This window comes from Erpetoichthys calabaricus, chromosome 10 (assembly GCF_900747795.2).
Source record: "Erpetoichthys calabaricus chromosome 10, fErpCal1.3, whole genome shotgun sequence".
Classification (NCBI taxonomy): domain Eukaryota; kingdom Metazoa; phylum Chordata; class Cladistia; order Polypteriformes; family Polypteridae; genus Erpetoichthys; species Erpetoichthys calabaricus.
The window spans coordinates 3,111,548-3,136,469 of record NC_041403.2 but is presented as its reverse complement, the minus strand read 5'-3'; the positions used below and the strand labels follow the sequence as shown (position 1 = coordinate 3,136,469).

At 39.8% G+C, this 24,922-nt stretch overlaps 2 protein-coding genes across 4 annotated transcripts in view; one reads left to right on the top strand and one right to left on the bottom strand.

Annotated features, from left to right (window-relative positions):
• LOC114658706 (N-acetyllactosaminide beta-1,3-N-acetylglucosaminyltransferase 3-like) overlaps positions 1–22,895 on the top strand; it is a 74,886-nt gene extending 51,991 nt beyond the window's left edge. The window contains exons 1-2 of one of the 3 annotated variants that reach the window (XM_051932746.1): positions 14,447–14,763; positions 20,338–22,895. In XM_051932746.1, coding sequence (XP_051788706.1) covers positions 20,340–21,497 — 1,158 coding nt within the window. In that variant the 5' untranslated portion in view covers positions 14,447–14,763; positions 20,338–20,339 and the 3' untranslated portion in view covers positions 21,498–22,895. Of the gene's footprint in view, positions 1–14,446; positions 14,764–20,337 lie in introns of those variants that run through there. The other 2 variants (XM_051932745.1, XM_051932744.1) reach the window with 2 other exon arrangements.
• LOC127529379 (uncharacterized) overlaps positions 1–24,922 on the bottom strand; it is a 773,396-nt gene that overhangs the window by 150,153 nt on the left and 598,321 nt on the right. The window lies entirely within an intron of this gene.

The window sequence follows — 24,922 nt, the reverse complement described above, 5'->3', positions numbered from 1 at the left end:
GGTCGGTCCTGCCAAAGAGGAAATACCAGCTTCTGAGACCAAGGGTGTGCTTACATTTTCTCCAGTAGACTACTGCATCTACGGATCTTTTTGTTGAATAAATGATTGAAAAGGCAATTAATCCCTGTGTATTTATTTGTTTATATCACGTTTAACTGTAGGCACTATCTGCAAATGATCTGCTGCTTGTCTATTCAAATATGTTGAAAAGGTCAACAAGTTTTACAGGATGTACTTACTTTTTTACATGAGTCTATGTATGTGCTGGCCTGTGCCTGCTTGTCCATGTGGTTTCCCCTCCAGTCCTCATACTGCAACAGGAACCTGGTAGGATGAAACTTTACATTTCCTTCAGAGGGCTGTTCACAGGGATCTGCAATTCATGCATTCATCATCATCTGCCCCTGCTATACTGGACTGTGTTGAACTTTGTTGTTAGTGTTTATTGTTTACTGTGTAGTGTATGTAAATAATTATCACCATCAGGGAACTGAGGAAGCCATTAGCATACGTATTTTTGTGCAATATTGTTTGTTCTTTTTATTATTTGATTCATTCTTCTTCTTCTTTCAACTGTTCCCATTAGGTGTCCCCACAATGGATCATCAGTTTCCATATCACCCTGTCCTCTGCATCTTACTCTGTAACACCCAACACCTGCATGTCCTCTCTCACCACATCCATAAACCTTCTCTTAGGCCTTCTCTTTTCATCTTACCTGGAAGACCATAAAGGACCATAAAGGACCACAGCCATCCAGCACGCCAGCTGTTCTCCTTGTTACCATCTGGCAGACGATACAGGAGTCTGGCTGCTCGGACTACAAGACTTAAGAACAGCTTTTACCACCAGGCCATTCGACTCCTCAACAGCAACACCTGAACACTTACATTCACTTACATTACATCTACATTGCATTACATCTACATTGCACTACTCACACGCACACTGTACCTGCACACACTCTGAATACTGACTGGAACATGCATCTGCACTTTATAACTTATAACTTCTTTTAAAACATACACATTTTATTTTATTTGGCTTGTCTATTTTTAACTTGTAATCTTTTTTATTAAGCTTTATTGGATCTAGGCTGAGTGACTTGTTTTTCTCGTCATACACATTTCATTGTATGTTGACCCTGTGTTAACCTATATATGACAAATAAACCTAAACCTAAACCTAAACCTAAGCTCTATCCTTAGCATCCTTCTCCCAATATACCCAGCATCTTTCCTCTGCACATGTCCAAACCAGCGCAATCTTGCCTCTCTGACTTTGTCTCCAAACCGTCCAACCTGAGCTGACCCTCTAGTATCCTAATTTCTAATCCTATCCATCTTTGTCACATCCAGTGCAAATCTTAACATGTTTAACTCTGCTACCTTCAGCTCTGTCTCCGCTGCCACCGTCTCCAACCCATATGTAGCCGCCGAAGTGTAAGGCGAGATCAAGCACGTGTAAAACGCGTGTCGAAAAAAATCTCTCAGTCCAAAAGTTTGTATTAAAATGATTTAGTAAAAGTTAAAAGCAAATAATCCACACAAGAATAAAAGAAAATAGTTACACACATAGAATAAAATGTATCTTCTCTAAACTTAGCTTTCTTGAGAAACTTTAGTTATTTCTGTACTTAAAAGTTCTTTACTTCTTCTTTCTATACTTAAAGGTTCTTAATTTCTTCTTCTGTACGCCTTAAGCGTACGGTACAATATTTAATTAAGCAATGTTTTCTTAGAGTTATTTTACACACTCAAAAGGCCCGTAGGCCCTCAAGCACGGTCACGGTTTAAAACCGTATGCCTCTACACCTTACACATGGCAAGGCTGTTACTAACTGAAGAATAAAGTTTACTCAAAGCTGTTAGAAATGGCAAGAATATACCAATACAATTCTACTTATGGGGGTTTTAGGAACCTCCCATAGATTATGCATTGTCATCTAGTAAAATATTTATGAACCTTATATAACTAGGAAAATGGCTCTTACACCATATAACACCGCTGGTCTCATTGCTGTCCTGTAGACCTTCCCTTTCACACTTGCTGGTACCCGTCTGCCACAAATAACTCCAGACTCTCTTCTCCGGCCACTCCACCCTGCCTGCACTCTCCTTTTCACTTCTCTTCCACACTCCCTGTTACTCTGTACTGTTGATCCCAAGTATTTAAACTCATCCACCTTCTGCAAATCTACTCCCTGCATCCTCACCATTACTCTAACCTCCATCTCCTTCACACACATGCATTCTGTTTTGCTTAACTGATTTTCATTCCTCTCCTCTCTAGAGCGTATCTCCACCTCAACCTCTCACTACAGATCACAATGTCATCCACAAGCATCATAGTCCAAGGAGACTCTTGTCTAATCTCATCTGTCAACCTGTCCGTCACCATTGTAAATAAGAAAGGCTCAGAACCGATCCCTGATGTAATCCCACCTCAACCTTGAATGCATCCGTCAGTCCTACTGCAGACCTCACCACTGTCCTACTACCCTCTATACTTCTTCATCAACACCCTCAGAGCAAACATGGTGCTTTTTCCCAGCATGAAACCACACTGCTGCTTATTAATCATCACCTCCCTTCGTAACCGAGCTTCCACTACTCTTTCCCATAACTTCATGCTGCGGCTCATCAATTTTATCCCACTTAGAGTATTTTCTCCATTTGCTCAACAAATTATCTTCACTTGCGAGTACCCTCTTCAGCCAATGCGATCAACCATTGACTGGCTTGTGTCCCCATTCATTGCCATCCCTCAGAGCCCATGGGGACCCGCATGAGGCCCAGGTAATATTTATAAGAGTGCTTAAGGAGGTTAGTGAGTACAGATATTAACCCTTGATTTATATTTTTATGCAGTATCTGAAATCTGTGGAAATACTGAAGGACTAGAAAATGGCAAATATTATATTGTTAATTAAAAAGGGTGACCAAGCAGATCCAAGTAACTACAGGCCAGTAAGCTTAATGTGCTTCCCAGGTAAATTAATGGAAGGAATTATTAAGGATACAATTGAGTAACACATGGCAAGAACAGGAGTTTTACAGAACAGTCATCATGGGTTCAGAAGAGGGAGATCATGTTTTACTGACATGGTAGAATTCTGTGATACAGTCAGAGTGCAGCAGATGATATTATTTATTGGGGCTTTCAGAAAGCATTTAATAAGGAGCCACATGAGAGGTTGGACATCAAACTAAAAGAAGTGGCAGTTCAGGGTGTGGTGTGTAGATGTGTGCAGAATTGGCTCAGACACAGAGGGTGATGGTGTAAGGAACCCCATCAGAATTTGGTGAAGTTAGGAGTGGCGTTCAATAGAGGTCAGTGCTAGGGCTGCTGCTATTTTCAATAGATAGAAATGATTTAGATAGGAATATAAGTAACAATCTTATTAAATCTGCAGATGATACCAAGATAGGTGGACTGCTAGATAATCGAGAATCCATTGAATTATCACAGAGGGATGTGGACAACAGACATGGCAGATGAAATTTAATGTCAGCAAATGTAAAGGATTACATGTAGGAAGTAAAAATGTGAGGTTTGAATACACAATGGGAAGTCTGAAAATTGAAAATAAACCTTATGAGAAGGACTTAGGAATCTTAGCGGACTCAACTCTATCAGCTGTCAGACAGTGTTCAGAAGTCATTAAGAAGGCAAACAGAATATCAGGTTACATAGCGCTCTGATATGTGGAGTACAAGTCACAGGAGGTTCTGTGCAAGCTGTATAACACACTGGTGAGGCCTCATCTGGAGTATTGTGTGCAGGTTTAGTTTTCAGGTAACGAAAAAGACAAATCAGTGCTAGAAACAGTCCAGAAAAGAGCATCTAGGCTGATTCCAGGCCTACAGGGAATGAATTATGAGGAAAGATTAAAAGAGCTGAGCCTTTACAGTGATGAAGAGGAGACCTGATTGAAGTGTTTAAAATGGTGAAGGGAATTAGTCCAGTGGATTGAGACTGTGACTTTAAAATGAGTTCATCAAGAACACAAGGACACAGTTGGTAACTTGTTGAAGGTAAATCTCACACAAACATCTTGAAGTTTTTCTTTACACGGGGAACCAGACTCATGGAAAAAGTGACCATTTAGTGTGGTGGACAGGAGGACCTTAGGGACCTTCAAAACCTGACTTCATGTTATTTTAGAAGAATTAAGTGGATAGGAACAGATGAAATGTGGAGAATGAATCGCCATGTTTCATGCGCTCCTGAACATGTTTTGACCATTTATGCAATTATGTCCTGTGGTGGGTTGGCACCCTGCCCGGGATTGGTTCCTGCCTTGTGCCCTGTGTTGGCTGGGATTGGCTCCAGCTAACCCCCATGACCCTGTGTTCAGATTCAGCGGGTTGGAAAATGGATGGATGGATGCAATTATGTCTTTGTGTGTGTGTGCCTGTGTGTATGGGTGTGTGTGGGCTGAAACACAATAATTTGAGAAAGCTTTGATTAATTAAATTTGACATATGCGTGTTATATCAAAATGTTACTTTTCTATCAAGTTTTGGGTAACATACGTCAACCAGACGTGGTACTTTACCTGAACACATTTCAAAATGTTTCAAATAAACTGGTACATAGTTTAAATAAAGAATTAAATGAAATTTTGTATAGTAGTTTTTCATGTGAAATTGCATTATAAAAGAAGAAAATAATTGAAATTTTATATTGTCATTAGTTAGGGTAGATATAGAATTTCACCTTGATCAGAAAACTGCAAATGATATCTTAATATTATCAGCACTGTTACATGTGCATTACTAAAATTACATAAATAGAGATAAATTACTAAAATTTTGTGTGATCATTACTTATTGTTAGATATCAAATTTGACCTTGATCAGGTGACTGGAAGTGGTATTCTAGACGTGACCCACCACTTTGATTTACTGACAGCATTTCAATGTACTTTCTTGACGGCTGATTCTGTGATATTGTTGAAGCAGGTTTATCTGTTAAACAAATTATCATATTTCAACATGTAGATACTTGTTACTGTCTTTCTTAAGGCAAATTGTGTTCCAGAATGTTTTTGAGCTGTGGTTTTCTGAAATTTACTTTTTGCTTCTTTTAGTTTTGTGCTTAAAATACAGAATCTTTAATGATTTAATAGTGTTTGTGAAATTTTCTTCATTGTGCTGGTTCTGAATTTCCACGAAACATTATTAATTCATTGGTGAAATTGCACAACTTAGTATTAGTAAGTATTTGGGTTCAATAGCTATCAAGTATGATTGGCTGCATATGAACACTAACAGTTGGTAAGTTTGGTTTTCATTGTTACACGTTATTTTGTCAACAATTTGTTTTATCGGTAATTACAGTGGTTACTACTATAACAAATTATATTATGATCAATTAAATCATTGTTTTATAATTTTTCCAGTAAGAGATCATTTTTAGTTAAAGTATACGTACAGTATTCTTTAAAATTTTAAATTTTGACATTTACATACCGTTCCTTCCTGATTTCTGCCACGCATTTACTTCTTTATCCTTAAATTTAATTCCAAAAATTCTATTTCACATATGTTTTGATCTTTCATCATTTTCATGCTGTTTGTAATTAATTGACATTTCTTTTCATTTTCTGCATTTTTTTGGTGTGCCTGAACTTTTTTTATTACCTACAGTACATTAAAGTTTTTTATTTGAAAATGAAAGTAAATAGCATCACAAAGGCAGAAGAAAATTAATCAGTTGCATACACATTTACCTTTGATTTTTCATATAAACAGAATGAAAGAGTTAAAGACAGGACCAGAATAATATAAAGTTTTGGGACTACCTCATTATTCTTCTTATTTAGTAACAGTTTATTAACTATGTTGCACATATTATTATTTTTAACTGTTCTTTAACTTATCAAGAATGCATAGAAATGACATGGTACAAACAGGAAATAACTCCGTAATTGGCAGTGTTGTGCAAGTTCACACCTCAGAAGAACTCGCTCATAGTTCAGTTCACACAGATTAAAATTAATAAATTCACATTCATAGTTTACCATTTCAATTTTAAACTAGTTCATGTTCAGTTCATTTTGTATTTTTTAAGGAGTGAGAATAAATGACCCATGAGTTTACTTTTTTCAATTTTGCATGCCTTACATTATGCCATTACAGTGTTCTTGGATAAAATACAATAATCATGAAGACTTTTTTATTTAAATACACTTTATTGAGTTATACCCAGCAACAAACATGTATAACCATATATACTAATATCCTCTCGGTCAAAAAAGAAATTACTGTAAATAGTTTACATATAAATTACCGCTCTATTTCCAACCGTGGGACACAAATGGTGACTGTGGAACTAGCACGTAGGTGAACTAACCGATAACGCTGCTGGTCAAAATTCACATCACACATTGCATGTCCAACGGGGAAAAATATAAAATGGCCCCACAAAGTACAACGTTTTCCTAAGCAGACATTCACCGCGTGCTCATGTCAGCGGGGTTGCATCTTAAGTACAAGCAGGAAGACACAGACAGCGCCGATTTTGTTTTACATTATTTTTCTGAATACAAATAAATGGCAAAAGATTCATATGAAATAAATATTCGTAAAAATCCACTATTTGTGTTCATCCGAACACCGTATTCGGATTTGGCTCCACCCCTACATTACAGGGTAAGGCAAAATATTTAAGCAGGACCTTAAACAGATCCAGAATTTCACATAAAACTGAACGAGCTCACGTTCAAGTTCTTCACTTGTAAATACATAACGTTAAGTTCACCGTTCTTAGAAAAATGAGTTTGTTCAATGAAGGCTCTCTTTGGACTGGTAATTGGAAATGTATCTAATCAGGTAAAAGAATACGTATATGAGAAAGTCGCCTGAAGAACACTCCAGATTTTTTAATCTTAAACTACCAGAATTATCTGCAGCCTGATTCAATGGGCCACCCACCTCATGTATTATAAATTGTCATTCGTTGTGTGACATAGAGGGGAGATGCATTCCGGTGTCCATGTGGTTTTTATGATATTGTTACACTTTGACCTCAAGGTGGTCTTTATTCATACGGGATGGATGTGTGTGTTTTCATTGTTGAAAATTAACTGTTACCATTCTTGGTTACAACTGCTCATAGCTTTCTAATTCACTAAAATATATTTGATTACAGAAATAACACAAGTGTGAAATATCACACTTTTCCCATGGACATATGACTCTACATGGAAAGCTTCTCATACTACCTTATTGTAATTTATTTAATGCTCTATAAAAATAGTAATCATCCTTTATATGTATATAGTGCTTTTCTCACTACTGAAAGTACTTTATATAGTGAGTGGGGAGTGATGAAGCAATGGCAGCCATTTTGTGCCAATATGCCCACCACACGTGAGCTGTTAGGTGGTGAAGGAGTAAGAGAGAGAAAGCCATTTAGAGACAGGCCAGAATGACAAGGTAGCCAGGACATCAGAATACTCCCTACTTATTTCTGAAGGATGCCCAGGGATCTTTCATGCCCACAGAGAGCCAGGACCTCAGTTTTATGTCTCATCTGAAGTACGGTGCCATTTTTACAGTTCAGTGTCCCCATCTATTCACTGGGACATTGGGATCCACACACATATCACAGGGTAAATGCCCCCTGCTGGCCTCACCCACACCTCTTCCAGCAGAATCCCAATCTTGTTCTTGGTTGGCCTCCCATCCAAGTGCTGGACGGGCCCGAATGTGCTTTGCTTCAGGTGGATGACTTCTTCTAAAGTGCTTAGGGTATGGCTGCTTTTTTATAGTGTAGAAATAGCAAAGTACAGCAGCTACCTAAATGTATTTCAGAATAAGACTATTCTAATGAGAAGGAAATTAATCTATCTGGATTAACATGATTTACACAATTAATAACTGTACCGATTCAAAGAGAATTGTGCTTAATCATTTAGATAACTGGACTACAGTATTTGCACTTGATGATGGTGAGGAAAAATGATGGCGTGGAGGTTTTCACGCGTAGAACTTTAACTGTCATTTGAGTATTGGACCAAACCAACTAAGAAAAACAAACTCAAATGCCAGACAGAGTTTAAAACTTACTGTATGTAATTTTTGCACAACAGCACCATCTGCTGGAATCACCTGCTCTTAAAGCTGGGATCTTCACTTACAGTCCTGGAGGTTTTTGTTCCAATCAGTTTCCTAATTAGAAGAGCGTCCTTGCTGATAATGAAGTTATGTGTTTAACTGTACTGCTTACAGTGCATCCGGAAAGTATTCCCAGCGCTTCATCACTTTTCCACATTTTCTTATGTTACAGCGTTATTCCAAAATGGATTAAATTAGTTTTTTTCCTCAGAATTCTACACACAACACCCCATAATGACAACGTGAAAAAAGTTTACTTGAGATTTTTGCAAACTTATCAAAAATAAAAAAATTGAGAAATCACATGTCCATAAGTATTCACAGCCTTTGCCATGAAGCTCCAAATTGAGCTCAGGTGTCTCCTGTTTCCCCTGATCATCCTTGAGATGTTTCTGCAGCTTCATTGGAGTCCACCTGTGGTAAATTCAGTGGACGGGACATGATTTGGAAAGGTACACACCTGTCTATATAAGGTCCCACAGTTGACAGTTCATGTCAGAGCACAAACCAAGCATGAAGTCCAAGGAATTGTCTGTAGACCTCCGAGACAGGATTATCTTGAGGCACAAATCTGGGGAAGGTTACAGAAAAATTTCTGCTGCTTTGAAGGTCCCAATGAGCACAGTGGCCTCCATCATCCGTAAGTGGAAGAAGTTCGAAACCACCAGGACTCTTCCTAGAGCTGGCCGGCCATCTAAACTAAGCGATCGGGGGAGAAGGGCCTTAGTCAGGGAGGTGACCAAGAACCCGATGGTCACTCTGTCAGAGCTCCAGAGGTCCTCTGTGGAGAGAGGAGAACCTTCCAGAAGGACAGCCATCTCTGCAGCAATCCACCAATCAGGCCTGTATGGTAGAGTGGCCAGACGGAAGCCACTCCTTAGTAAAAGGCACATGGCAGCCCACCTGGAGTTTGCCAAAAGGCACCTGAAGGACTCTCAGACCATGAGAAAGAAAATTCTCTGGTCTGATGAGACAAAGATTGAACTCTTTGGTGTGAATGCCAGGCGTCACGTTTGGAGGAAACCAGGCACCGCTCATCACCAGGCCAATACCATCCCTACACTGAAGCATGGTGGTGGCAGCATCATGCTGTGGGACTGGTAGACTAGTCAGGATAAAGGGAAAGATGACTGCAGCAATGTACAGAGACATCCTGGATGAAAATCTGCTCCAGAGCGCTCTTGACCTCAGACTAGGGCGACGGTTCATCTTTCAGCAGGACAACGACCCTGAGCACACAGCCAAGATATCAAAGGAGTGGCTTCAGGACAACTCTGTGAATGTCCTTGAGTGGCCCAGCCAGAGCCCAGACTTGAATCCGATTGAACATCTCTGGAGAGATCTTAAAATGGCTGTGCACCGACGCTTCCCATCCAACCTGATGGAGCTTGAGAGGTGCTGCAAAGAGGAATGGGCCAAACTGGCCAAGGATAGGTGTGCCAAGCTTGTGGCATCATATTCAAAAAGACTTGAGGCTGGAATTTCTGCCAGAGGTGCATTGACAAAGTATTGAGCAAAGGCTGTGAATACTTATGGACATGGGATTTCTCAGTTTTTTTATTTTTAATAAATTTGCAAAAACCTCAAGTAAACTTTTTTCACGTTGTCATTATGGGATGTTGTGTGTAGAATTCAGAGGAAAAAAAATGAATTTAATCCATTTTGGAATAAGGCTATAACATAACAAAATGTGGAAAAAGTGATGTGCTGTGAATACTTTCCGGATGCACTGTATAAGGTGAGCAATGGCATTTTGTCCTACACTATAAACCATCACTTCATCTGAAATTAAAATAAGGTGCGTCTTTTTAATAATATTAATAATATTACAAAGATAAGTTTGCAGCAAGATATTATAGTCATGGGGGAACGTTAACCACCAAAATATTAACTTGGCTATCTTTACAAACAGTGGAGCACAAGAGCAGGAGTTTTTAGACGTAATCAGTGACTGTGTTTAACACAACAACAAGAGGACATGCCTCTCTAGATTTTATACATTCTCATAATCAAGACAGAACTCCGTGGGTAGATGTGATTGAACCATTACGATTTGGTGTTTTAGCAGAATACATATTAAGAAACCCAATGAAGCCCGAAGGACCACATCATCTGCAAAAACCAGATATGTGATTGTGAGGCCACATAACTGGACACCGTTTACCTCTTTTCAGTGCCTAGAAATTCTCTCCATAAAAATTATGAACAGAATTGGGAATAGATGGCAGCCCTGGTGGAGTCTGACTTACTGTCAGCAATGCGAACCAAGCTTTCACTTTGGTTGTAAAGGAGCTGAATAGCCCACAACAGCAGTCCTGGTACCCCGTACTCCTGTGCATCCCCTGCAGGACATGGTTGCCTTCTCCAGGTCCACAAAACACATGTAGACTACTTAGACATATGCCTATTAAACCCTCCAGAATCCTTGTGAAGATAAAAAGCTGGTCCTAGTGTTCCAAGACATGGATGAACTCTTTCCTTCCCCTAAAGTTAGAACACACCCATTGGTTCCTTTTCTTAAAGAAGAGGGCCACAACCCCAGTTTGCCAATCCAGAGGGACTGTACGCAACATCTACACAATGTTGAAGAGGCATGTCAAGCAAGACAACCCAACAACATCCACATTATTTAAGAACTCAAGGTGAATCTCATCCACCACCATGGAGTGTTTTAACTAGTTCCACAACTTCAGCTCCAGTAATGGGTGAGTCCTCCTTCGAGTCCTCTGACTCAATTTCCTCAAAGGAAGGTGTGTCAATGGGATTTGGAAGGTCCTCAAAATGCTCCTTCCACCACCTAACAACATCCCCAGGTGAGGTCAGCAGCACTCCATTCCTGTTACAAACAGTATGAGCTTCATCAGCCTGTGAGCTCACACATGCAGTGGGGCTATTTATCACCGAGTGTGAAGTGTCTGGGATAAAGATCAGCACCTCCCAGTCTGAGGCCATGGTGCTTAGCTGGAAAAGGGTGAAGTGCCCTCTCCAGGTTGGGGATGAGGTGCTGCCTCAAGCAGAGGACTTTAGGTATCTCGTGGTCTTGTTCACAAGTGAGAAAAGGAGGAAATGGTCAGTCATGCCAAAAGGCAAAGCACACAATTTACTGGTCAATCCACATTCCTGCCATCACCTGTGTCCACAGATTAGGGTAGTGACCAAAAGAACAAGATCATGGATACAAGTAGTTGAAACAAACTTCCTTTGCAGGGTGTCTGGACTCAGCCTTAGAGATAGGGTGAGGAGCACAGTCATTTGGAAGGAGGTCAGCAAAGTAGAGTCAATGCTCTGAAACACTGAAAAAAATCAGTTGAGGTGGTTCAGGTATGTGATTAGGATGCCTCTTGGATGTCTCCCTGGCGAGGTATTTCTAACATGTTCAGGAGGAGACCATGGGGCAGACCCAGGACATTCTCGAGAGATTATGTGCCTCAACACTCCTGGAAATGTCTCGGTATCCCCTAGGAAGAATTGGAATAGGAGGCAGGGAAAATAGACACACCTGTAACTTGAACCCGGATAAGCAGCATAAAATGCATGGGTGGATGGATAGACATGTTAAGAAATGTTTACTGGTAGGTTTATCTTTATTATGGCAGGTTTTGAGGAGATATGTCTGAGTCTAAAAAAAGTTAAACCAGGACAGGCTTTTGTGTGGAGACAGCCAGGGAACAGAAGAGCAAGTTTAAACGTGTTTTACTGAACGAGTTCATCCTGAAATTTAGAAGCAGTGGGCAGTCCAGGTCAGTAGTGGATAAATAAGCAGCTGAAAAAGAAGCTGAGTTCTTCAATAAGAATGCAGGGGTACAGATGGAAACTTGTTTTAATTTGCACAAAATTTCAAACATTTTTCTTCACACAGATTATAATAAGTGACCAGGTACGGTGGTAGACAAAAGGACAGTGGAGGCTGGCGAAGCTCAAATTTATGTTATTTTGCAAGATCTCAATGAATGGGATCGATGAGCTTTGTTGAAGTAATGGCCTGTTCTCAGCAATCTTGTTCTAACATAAACAAGTATAGTACCTCTATCTACACAATATAACCAAATGTTTGTGGAACTGGCCATCACACCTACAGTATTTGATCTTATTAGACATCTCATCCTAAGAGCTCCAGTCTTCTGGGAACTCTCACCACAACATTCTGGAGTGTGTCTGTGGGAATGTGTGCCCATTCAGTCAACACAGCAAGGATGTGAGACGAGAAGACTTGGCTTGCAGTCAGTGTTCCAGTTCATCTCAGAGGCGTTCAGTAGGCTATTTGAGTACCTCCATGTCTTTATGGACATAACTTTGTGCACAGGGCCCAGTCATGCTGGAACAGAACAGGGCTTTTCCTAACCTAAACTAAAAGCATGCATTCTTATCAAATGTGTTTGTATGCTGCAGCATTAACAGTGTCCTTCACAGGCACCAAGGGTTCAGCCCAAACCCTGCCATTATCCCTCCCTCCATCAAACATTACAGTAGACACAATGCAGTCCGAAGGTAGCATTCTCCTGGCATCCTCCCAGCTCAGATTGGTCTGTCGAACTGCCAAATAGTGAAATTCTGATTCATCACTCCAGAGAACACATTTCCAGAGTCCAATGGTGATGTCCTTTACCCCACTCCAGCCAACACATGGCATTGTGCATAGTGATCTTAGGTTTGTGGGCAGCTGCTTGGCCATGGAAAGCCCATATCATGAAGCTCCTGATGCACAGTTCTTGAGATGCGGATGACACTCAACTCGTTCTCTCCTTTCCACCAGATGACCAGCAGGTCTCAACCCGCATCTCAAACTGCCATGCTGATATCTCCTCTTGGATGACTTCCCACCACCTCAAGTTGAATCCCAGCAAGACTGAACTCTTGTATATCAAAGGCAACTCATCTCCGAATCTTGACCTGGCAATCTCTCTTGACAACTCGGTTATCGTCCCCTCAAAAACGGCAAGAAGTCTTGGTGTCACTCTAGATGAAGAATTGTCTTTTTCTCCACACATCAGCAACCTCTCCAGGTCCTGCAAATATCTTCTTTACAACATCAGGAGAATCCGCCCCTTTCTCACTTCAGAGGCTACTCAGCTTCTCGTCCAGACCTTGGTCATCTCTAAGCTGGACTACTGCAACTCTCTGATGTCTGGATTTTCACTAAAGGCAACATGACCACTTCAATTGATCCAGAATGCAGCTGCAAGACTTGTTTTTAATATTCCCAAATTCTCACACACTACACCTCTGCTGCGGAACCTGCACTGGCTCCCTGTGGCTGCCCGCATCAGGTTCAAAACCCTAACCCTTGCCTTTAAGGCCAAAACTGGAACTGCACCACCTTACATATCAGCACTGGTTAAGCAGCGTGTCACTTCTCGCTCTCTCAGAACATCAAGCACTGCTTGTCTCGAACCACCCTTACTTAAAAGAAGAGGACGACATGCATCCAGACTCTTTGCAGTATTGGCTCCTCAGTGGTGGAACGAACTTCCTCTTGCTGTACGAACAGCGGAGACCCTCACTGTCTTCAAACGTCGCCTGAAGACACACTTCTTTCAACAGCACTTGGACTAAAGTCCCCGTACTTTTTTTTCTACCCTTTTTCTCAAAAAAAAAAAAAAAAAAAAATTTTTGTACTAACAACTTACTATTTTCTTCTAGCATGGTTTTCTGTACAACTTGGTCAGTGGTAACTTGTTTAATGACAGTAGATTTAATCCTAGCCTTAGACTGAAGAACAGTCGTAGACTACTAAGCACTGTTGTAAGTCGCTCTGGATAAGAGCGTCTGCTAAATGATGTAAATGTAAATGTAAATGATTTTGCTTTCAGAGGCAGTTTGGACCTTTGTTGTTAGTGATGCCTTAGATGACCAGCAATTTTTACACACTTCAGCACTCGGCAGCCCCACTCTGTGAGTTTGTGTGGTCTACCACTATGTGGCTGATCTGTTGTTGACTTCACAAGAACAGCACTTAAAGTTGATCAGATCGTATCTACCTGCATAGAAATTTCACATATTGACTTGAGACAAAGGTGACATCCTATGACAGTGCCATATTTAAAGTCACTGAGCTCTTCAGTACATCCCAATGTTTGTGAATGGAGATTGCATGACTATGTGTTTGATTTTATGCAATTGGAATTTTGAGAACAATAGGAGCTGCTGAAACATCTAAACCCAATCATTTGGAGGGGTGTCCACAATCTCTGAACCATGTAGTAGGTACAGGCTTTTTCGGACAGTATGATTCTTATGAGAAGTTTACTAGTAGAAGTAACCACAAGAGGACCACATGGCCTATGCTTTTAGAAAGAGTCTCCACTAATAAGTATCTAAATGAAAATTGTGGTGTACAGGCTGAGGGACCAGCAACTCCTTAGTAAGACAGAGACCAGCAGGAAAGCCCTATAAGCCATACACAACCCCGCTACACCCATACGACTAAGCCCTTAACGGAGAACTTTTGGATCAGAATGTCTACAAGGATGACTGCTACTTTGATGGCTTCCAAAGACAACTGAATGTGGCCCCAGGATCAAGCTTTAAATCACTTTCTGTCAATAAGCTTGGAATTAAGAGGTCAGATACTGACAATGGCTCAATGTTGCAGGAGGAAGAGAGGACAAGGTGTGGAGTAGACATGATCTGAAGGAAGGTGAGTAGAGCGATGAGCTGACATGTTTTTGGGTAAGTGGATTAACCACAGCATATGGCAGTCATGTGTAACCAGATGTTTAATTAGGCTCTGTGGGGCTTTCATTCTTTATTATTTTCTGCGCATGTAAGTTCTTCCTGTGTTTAGACCCTCTCTATAGTAAATCTTCTTATTTTGTACTCTTGTCCTCCTGGGTTGTTCATGAGTGTGTAAAATCTCAAAAGTACCCCCTAGAGTTTAGAGTATATGACTCAGGCGCCGCCGAGAGTGGCAGCCTTTTCAGCAGCTCCGTGTATGACTTTATATTTCTACCTTTTTCCTCTTTTTTTATTATTTTTTGTTGATCACTCCTATCACTTTCTTTTATGTGGATTCGTTCCCTGGACACTTTTACTTTTATAACGTGGACATGGATTTTTACATGCCGAGAGTCGTCTATTCAAGTAGTCAACTTCCGGTCGCTGCTCTGTAGCAGACCTCTCAGTGCATCTCTCCGTGTTTTGTACCTGTTTTTTTGTTCTTAAATCGTGTAAAATTGTTTTCTTTTTATTTTCTTTTTCTTTTTACTAGCCTGCAAGTAGTTATTTCTATAAAATGCTTAACAACATTTGCGAAAGTTTCTTATTTTTGATCGTTATCGCCTTTGGAATCCAACGGGACACTAACGCACTACCTGCGCAGGAAATCCCAGGTGTGTGGCCGGCGCTGTTCATTTACAGCCGGGATGCGTTGCTATCTATGAGACCAGCTACCAGTTACTCCCCGTGTATTACTAATATACCGGACGAATTAAAATCTTTGAAACCCAGAAAGCGAGGAAAATGAGGTGGACTACGAGTACGTCTGAGACGGAGAAGTTTTAAAACACCTTTGCCAACCATCATCATGAGCAACGCACAGTCCTTGCGAAATAAACTGGACGAGCTGAGAGCATCTGCACGATACCTCCACGAGTACCGTGAAAGCTGTCTGATGTGCTTTATGGAGACCTGGTTTAAGAATACAGACTCGGATACAGCAGTCGAAGTAGATGGATTTGTTTGTGTACGGCAAGACAGAATTCCAGCTTCTGGTAAGCAGACGGGTGGTGGGGTCTGCCTTTACATTAACAAAAGGTGGTGCAGGAATATCACTGAAAAAGAGCACATCTGCACGCCAAATATTGAATTACTCACCGTCGGACTTCGCCCATACTATCTACCATGGGAGTTTAATCAGTTATTTGTGACAGTCGTTTACATTCCGTCGCATGCTGATGTGGGAGCTGCAGCTGAATCAATTCTTGAAACTGCTCATAAACTAGAAACCAAATCACCTGGTTCTTTCAAACTTGTGATGGGTGATTTTAATTTATGCAGTCTGGAGTCAGTATTATCAAATTATCATCAATATGTGAATATTAACACTAGAGGGGACAAAACTCTGGACAAGTGCTATGGAAATGTCCCTAATGCCTACATATCGCATCACAGAGCAGCCCTGGGTGCGTCTGACCACGTCGTTGTTCATCTTCTCCCAAAGTACAAACAGAAACTGAAACAAGAAAAAACAGCCATACGAACAACACAAAACTGGTGCAAGGACAGTGTAGAGGAACTGCAGGAATGCTTCTCCAGTACAAACTGGGATCTGCTGACATCCTCACAGTCACTGAATGAGGCCACCTATACTTTCAGCGAATATATTCAATTCTGTGAGTCTATGATCATTAAGAAAAAATCTGTCAAGGTGTACCCAAACAGTAAGCCATGGATCACTAAAGAGGTTAAAGCATTACTATTGCAAAAGCAACATGCACATCAAGAAAATAAGTTAGAAGATAAGCGAATTTTACAGCAAAGGATTAACAGGTTAATTAAACAAAATAAAAAGATGTATGGGGAAAAATTCAAGAGGTGGTTCAATGATAACAATCCAAAGCAGGTTTGGAAGGGACTAAACACAATTACAGGACTGGGCCCTAAAAAGAATGTGACAAAGACCACAAGCTTTTAGTTGATGAACTGAATAACTTTTATGCCAGATTTGAAACAAGTGATTTCAGCACCCAAAATACAGAAATAAAGGAAACGCTTTATAAAAACACCAGGTATTCTGCTGTGATTGGGTTCAGTTTAACTGAAGTGGAAAAAGGCTTGCGGCAGGCAGTGGGACCAGACGGCATATCAGGTCGGCTCTTAAAGTCTTGCTCTAAGCAGCTCTCCCCAGTTTTTCATTTGCTTTTTAACTGGTCTCTGACCTGTGGTATTGTACCTAATCTGTGGAAACAATCAATCATTACCCCTGTATCTAAGGTTCCTAGGCCAAGCTGTTTAAATGACTATAGACCAGTGGCACTTACATCTATTCCAATGAAATGCTTTGAACACTTGGTGAAAATCATTTTAATAACAGAGACAAAGTCTTTTCAAGACAACAATAAATTTGCTTATTGTGCAAACAGAAGTGTGGAAGATGCTCTGCTTGTTATCTTACATCAAATCTATACCTTTCTTGATCAGCCTGGTTCATATGTCAGAGCACTATTTTTGGATTTTTCTTCAGCGTTCAATACTATGCAGCCTCATATACTGATTGGGAAATTAAACAGTATGAATGTAAACCCATTTATCATATTATGGATTCAGAACTTTCTTTTAAATCGTTCACAGACAGTTAAAGTTCAGACACTTTTTCAACAGCCATTCATTCAAACATAGGAAATCCACAGGTGTGTGTCTCATCACCATTACTGTTTACTGTGTACACAAGTGACCTGAGACAGAACAATGACCACTGCTCCATTATTAAGTATGCGGATGACACCATGATCATAGGACACATATCTGGGGAGGATGAAAGCCACCATCTAAATCAAGTGGACTGTACGGTAAACTTGTGCAATAAAAACCCTCTTACTCTGAATGTAAAAAGGACCAAAGAAATGATATTTGATTTTAAGAGACAGAAATCTGTATGTTCACCTATTGTAGTTCTGGGAGAGGAGGTAGAAATAGTGAATGAATATAAATACTTAGGAACTTACCTAGATAACAATCTTAACTGGAATACAAATACAAAAAAATTATTTTCTAAATGCAACTAGCGCTTATTTCTCCTCCATAAACTCAAACTATTTAAAGTAGACAAGGACCTCATGTTGTCCTTCTATCGCAGTATGATCCAGTCCGTGATCACTTTCAGTTTCATTGCCTGGTTTAATAGTCTGACAAACCAAAACTCAAAAAAGCTCCAGCAGATTACGAAGTATGCAGCTAAAGTTATTGGGGCTGATGTAGATGATGTGACTAGTGTGTGTCAGAGGGCAATGCTAAAGAAACTGGAAATCATCTCAACTGATGACAGACATCCATTACATGGAGAACTAAACTTCAGTAAATCAGGAAGGATAGTTGCTTTGAAAACCCACACAAATCGCTCCAGAAACTCCTTTCTTCCTAGTGCCATACGACTTTTCAATAAGAAATATCGGAGATAATGTTTAAGGTTTTGATATATATCCTGTAGCCTTTTTTTTTTTTTTTTTTTGGTGTAAATATGTTTTATCTAACTGCCTTACCTTAACCTTTCTTATTTCTATTTGTCTGTTTTATTTCATTCTGTCTGTTATTAGATGCAACTGAGAAGGCAAATTTCATGTTTTCCTGTGTAAACATGACTAAATAAAGAAACCTAAACCTAAACCTAAACCTATGTGAATTTCCCCTTGGGATTAATAAAGTATCTATCTATCTATCTATCTATCTATCTATCTATCTATCTATCTATCTATCTATCTATCTATCTATCTATCTATCTATCTATCTATCTATCTATCTATCTATCTATCTATCCATTTTCCAACCCGCTGAATCCGAACACAGGGTCACGGGGGTCTGCTGGAGCCAATCCCAGCCAACACAGGGCACAAGGCAGGAACCAATCCCAGGCAGGGTGCCAGCCCACCGCAGTCTATCTATCTATCTGTCTATCTATCTATAGATAAAGGTGTATATGAGGTAGAAGCTTTCAAACGGAGTTTCTTTTTAAATGTTACATTCTGTCTTCGTACTTCAAATGAGGGTAGCCGAAGTAACAGAGTGGAGCAGCCAAGCATTAAAGGGACTCATCACTGCAACTCAAAGACTTTCTCTGCAGATTCTGAGTTAGAATCTCCTAATGCAGTGGCTGTCAACCTTTGTTCCTCCAAGGTCCCCCAGGATACCGTATGTGACTGCCCCCCTACACAGGCCATGCTATTTACTTTCTTGGAATTTTGCTACAGTCTTTAAAAAAGCTGCTTATTTTTTGACTTTCATTTGTTAATATCCTCTGTGGTGGGCTGGCGCTCTGCCCAGGATTTGTTCCTGCCTTGCACCCTGTGTTGGCTGGGATTGGCTCCAGCAGACCCCCGTGACCCTGTAGTTAGGATATAGCAGGTTGCATAATGACTGACTGACTGACTGTTAATAACCTTAGCATTATATTTCAGAACCATTACATTTTTTCCAACAACAAAAAGAAACTTATTATTTGTAACAGAAACACGTAAATACCAAAACATCAACATAAATGCAGTAGGAAAGGTCTGTCAAGTGTCCACTGCTGTACTGGTGCGGATTTAGTACAGATCCTTCATGTGACATGTTTTGAAACATGAGTTGGTAGTTTGGGTCTGTGGTGACTGCCTGAGTTGGCACACTGGGATGTGGTGGGCTTTGGTCTTGAGTCCTGAGGTCCTGATGATAGAGGCTAAGGAGGGTAAGGATCTGTGCTGGTATCCAGAAGGCTGCTGGTTCGAATCCCCGTCACTGCCAAAAGAAACCCTGCTCTGCTGGGCCCTTGAGCAAGGCCCTTAACCTGTAATTGCTCCAGGGGCGCTGTACAATGGCTGACCCTGGGCTCTGACCCCAAGGGTTATGTGAAAACTAACAAATTCCTAATACAAGAAATTGTATAAGGCGAAATAAAGGACAAAAAAAAAGGGGGTTACCTGTCCGTGAACTGGATATTTTTTTAAGTATTTATTGGGATTTATTTCCTTATCTTAAAGACACCATTTGATTTTAATGGCTGAAATTTAAAAAAAAAAATATTTCTTAACTTTTTATTTGGAAATCTACTATTTTAAACATCTTTACATTTTAGTCTCATTTCCTTAATAAACTGTGGTATGGCAGATTCTCATCCCACAGATGACAGAGGACTATAGGGAAACACAAAGGACAATTGGCTTGAAAAAGGAAGAGTTTTTAATTGTTTTTAATCATTGCTCATTTCTCCACTGTTTGTGTTTTATTTGTTTTTATGGAGAACGGCGAGATAATGTTATTGTTGATTTGTTTATACAATACAGTGTGTCATGGCCCATACCTTGACTTACAGATTTGTCACATGTTGGTCTGATGAATCAACATGGCTGTGCAAACAGGTTGCCTGTGGAGTGTTTTGTGAGATCAAGGCTGGGGGTCTGAGGCGTCACAAACACAACATTCTCAAACTCACATAATTCATGATCATAGTCATGGAGACATTATTTTAATCATGTACAGTATGTATGTATGTATTTATTTTTCTATTTCTTCTTAATTTCAGAGATGAGGAGGATAAATCGCCGGCTGGAGGTCATTGCACTTTTGTTGGTTGGATCACTTGGTCTTTTAATTCTCCTGTTTACTGACAATAGTGATGATTTGTTGGAAGTGCCTAAAAGTGAGACAGCCCAGTCAATGCCAAAACTGCATACAAACGTCAATCAAGCGACTATGCAGCTGGTCACTAAATGTAAAATTAACACATCGGTAGGTGAAATCCCTGAATTCACCTCATTCAACAAGCCAATGAAGGAATTTTTGCGATACCGTCACTGTCGTAATTTTCCTGTTTTACTTGATGCTCCTGAAAAATGTGGCAAAAGACCTCAAGATTCCTCAAATGTGTTTCTTCTGCTGATGATTAAATCTTCTCCTTTAAACTATGGCAGAAGGGAAGTCATTCGAAAGACTTGGGGTAAAGAAAGATTGCAGAATGGGGTCTGGATTCGCAGGATCTTTGTCTCTGGTATTCCTGAAAGCAGTGTCGATGCCCATAGGTACGACTCACTCCTAAAAATTGAGAATGAGCAGCACAACGACATCCTGCAATTTGACTTCATTGACACCTTCTACAATCTCACCCTAAAGCAAACCCTTTTCCTGGAGTGGTTGGAAACACGGTGTCCTCATGCTCACTTTCTTTTCAATGGGGATGATGACGTATTCGCCAATACAGAAAATATGGTGCTGTTTCTGAAAGGCTTGAAAGACAATGATGGCAGTGAGCATCTCTTTATGGGTTTCTTGATTATTGGCAATGGCCCCATTCGAGATGCATACAGTAAATATTTTGTTCCTACTCAGATCTATGAGTCTCACTTGTTTCCTCCTTATTGTAGTGGTGGTGGCATTCTTCTGTCCATGTTTACAACTAAGGCCATCTACAAAGTGTTACACGGAACTGAACTATTTCCCATCGATGACGTCTTTCTGGGCATGTGTTTGGAAAAGGTGGGATTGCAACCCATGTCCCACACGGGTATCCTAACTCTTGGTTTTCAAATGCTTTCCAATACCTTTGAGACTTATGACCCTTGCTTTTATCGGGAGTTGCTCTTGGTACATCCATTCTTGCCACACGAAACCATTGTCATGTGGGAAAAAATCCATAATCCTCAAATCAAATGTGGTACATTGCTGGCTCCCAAACGTCCTGTATGAACAATTTTGTCAGTCATGTTTTTGGATGTTAAATCTTAAAAACCATCAATAACTGATTCTCATTTCAGTACAAGCTATGGTGATAATTTAGAGTTGCAGCAGAATAATGGAATATCTGCATAAAATGTAAAATAACGTGCAGAGAAAGTACAAACTCTGCCTATGCTTAATGATCGGACAAAGAATGAAATTAAAAGGATTAAATATTTTTATAATAATAATAGCAAAAATAATAATAAAAGTAATAATAATACATTTTATTTATATAGTGCCTTTCTCATGCTCAATTGTAACCTCTCTGTATGTTTTGTATAACAAAATGTTGCTTTCTTACAAATAGTTACATGAAACTGCTTGGCAGGAATTTTACTTTAACTGTTGTGGTAATTAAATCTTTTATAGAAAATACTTCAAGTGCATAGAAATCCAAAATGGCTTAAAATCATTTTACGCAGCACTGGTTTTCTTTGTGGAGTAGAATCTGTTTAAATTAGGAAATTTCAAAAGTCTACCCTTAGGTTCGTACAACATCTCAACATTAAGAAAGTGACGTTCAAGGATGAGGTGAAATGTACTAAGAAGGTAAGGAAACCTGAAAAAGACAAGCAGAAAAGAAAGGGCCAGTGGTCTCACAATATATTTTTCTGAGGGCGTCACATGTGAAGAAGTTCATAATCTTCTAGTAACTACAACAAATTAATTAAAAGGTACCAAATGATTTGCAGATTACACAATTGTGCTTCTACGATTAAAAGTTTTGAAATTAAACAAATCCTCAGGACCAGATAACGGTTATCCTAGACTTCTAATAAACCCCTTGATGGCGTATTTTTCAAAGACCACTGTACAATGGTGATATTTTGAAGTACTGGAGGCTAACAAATACTATCCAAGTTATATACAGAGGTGATTGAGCTGAGGATTGAGGAAACAATCAAACATCACATTGCAAAGAACAGAAGTATTAGTGAACAGTCGTTATGGGTTTAGATGTGGAGATCATGTTTCAGAAATATGTTGGGACTGTATGGGGAAGCAACAAAAGCAAACAATCATGGAATCAGATAAAGTTGGAGATAATTGGCCTTAAAAGGACTGTTGGTTTCTTTACAGTTGAACCTGCTGTCTCCTTCTTTGGCTGCTCTCCAATGCTGCTCTGATCTTCTGCAGTTTCACACTTTCATGATTGGCTTCCTTACCTTCTATGCCTGAAAAACCCTCCACCATTTGCCACACTTTCCCTGCCTTTGTAAGTTGATCCAAACCCAAAATCATATCTGAGGAGCCCAGTGACTGAACACCTAAGCCGATGGAATTCAGCAGTGGAGAGATGCCTCTCAAGTGTGTCTACTAAAGTGCTTGCTGTTCAGACCTCCCAGAGCCACACTGCTAAGGTTGGATTTACACTTCACTGCTCCTGCTGCCTCCGTCCATTGAGAACATCAGTTCTCTCAGAGGTCCAGCACTAGGTCATTACAGTACTATTTATCTTGATCTGAGCTGTCATTGGGACCAGATAACATCTAGTTGAGTTTATGGATGAAATTTGGTGATCATTTATGAAAACCAATGAAATGTATTTTTCCAAAATGAGTATATACAGGGGAAGTTCCTATGTACTCTGTCAGTGAATTGGCAGATAGACTTCTGAGCAAAAACCAGGAGGTGCGAGTTAAAACCAGAAAAATATAGATTTAAAATTAAACAAAACAGAAGGCAAATACAAGAGACAATAATCGTGGTGTAGAGAACAAGAGGGTAAAAATCGTAAGTACATGTGAGAAACGGTAAACTTTAAATACTTCAGAAATTTGGTATCCGCAGATCAGATAAGAATTTGCACTCATAGCCGCCCGTTAATAGATTATGCGTGGGTCCCGAACTCAGAAGCTACACCCCTAGCAACGCTAAAAGTGGACCTAACAACAAAAATAAACACTGGCATCCTTAGAGGACCCAAATTCAAACCAAATTATGAGACTTAGATTTTGTATTCAAAGGTCATCGCACCAATCCTATGAGCCTGATGTGCATCAAGTGAAAATTAATTAAAATAATATTTAAAGATAATAAATCAGACAGCACACAATAAGTATAGAAGTACTGGCAGATGGTGTATATGGGGTTAGTTAGGGAAATTGTGTCCAAACGTTATGAGGAACAGCAAACTGTTTAATCAACAGATCTTTTATGATATTATTAATTTTGATTTACAAAGAGATTTTGGTAAAGTATAACGTGAGAGGTTACAGGGGGAATCTGAAATTAGGAGTTCAAAACGTACTGTGTATGGGAATTCAAAATTGGTGTAAAAAACAGAAAGTGAAGGGTTACGGTTAAGGCACTTTTAAACATCTGTCTCTTCAGGTGTCAGTGGTGGGATTGGTACTCATTTAAGTTTAAATCAACTTAACTAGAAAGCTGGTTAAGTCTGCAGGGGATGATAAACTATGAAGGTTTTATGAACACCCCAGAAGCAACCAAGTCTTTACAAATCTTGACGTTACCATTTGCAGACAATTTTAAAATCAAGTGTTTTGTCTGTTTGAGATACGTCGTGACGTTGTTTAGTTACCTGTCTGCAGAGTAGCGGCACTGGAGCTGCAATATACAAAAGTGCCACCACTGCTTGTCTGTACTGTTCATTAGTAGGAAGAAGATCTTCTCCTTCCAATTTTAGATAGTTGTGTCCATGGCTGTGCAGGCTCCCTTGGCTTCAGTCATGTTGAACTGCTGAAGAATTACATCTGTTTTTGCAATCTGTTTCAACGGGAAGCTGCCATCCTCTTCACGCTGTATGTTGATTCCTAGGTAATATTATGTCACTTTCCCATGGTTTTGAGTGTCAAAGTGCTGGTTGAGTACTGCTTGCAATTTCCTCGTCCTTTTTGTGAGCAATACTATTGTCAAATCATCCACATAGAACAAGAGATACTTCCATTCTGTATCTATACATTTAGAGTATAAACATGGATCAGATCTGCTTTGTGTGAATCCTTCATCTAGCAGAACTTTGTTTATTTTTCACTTCCATGCTCAAGCTGATTGCTCACATCCACAGAGGGATTTTTGTAGATTTCATACAAGATGCTCTTCTCCATTTTTTACATATCCTTTTGGCTGTGTCATATATATCTCCTCTTCAATATCACCATTAAGAAAGGCTCTGTTGATATCTGATGTTTCACAATCATGTTCATTAGAGCTGCCACTGTCATGAAGGATCTGAAAGTACTTTGTTTGGCAACTGCAGCAAAAGTAGTATCATAATCCTCGCCAGATTTTTGTGAGTACCCTTTAGCAACTAACATTGCTTTGTACCTTGTGATTAATAGCAGACTTGAGGCACAAAATAGTTTTGGAAAACCAGCAGGCTCATGTTTAATCCCAGGGATATGAGGGAAATGGTGGTCAAAATAAACAGC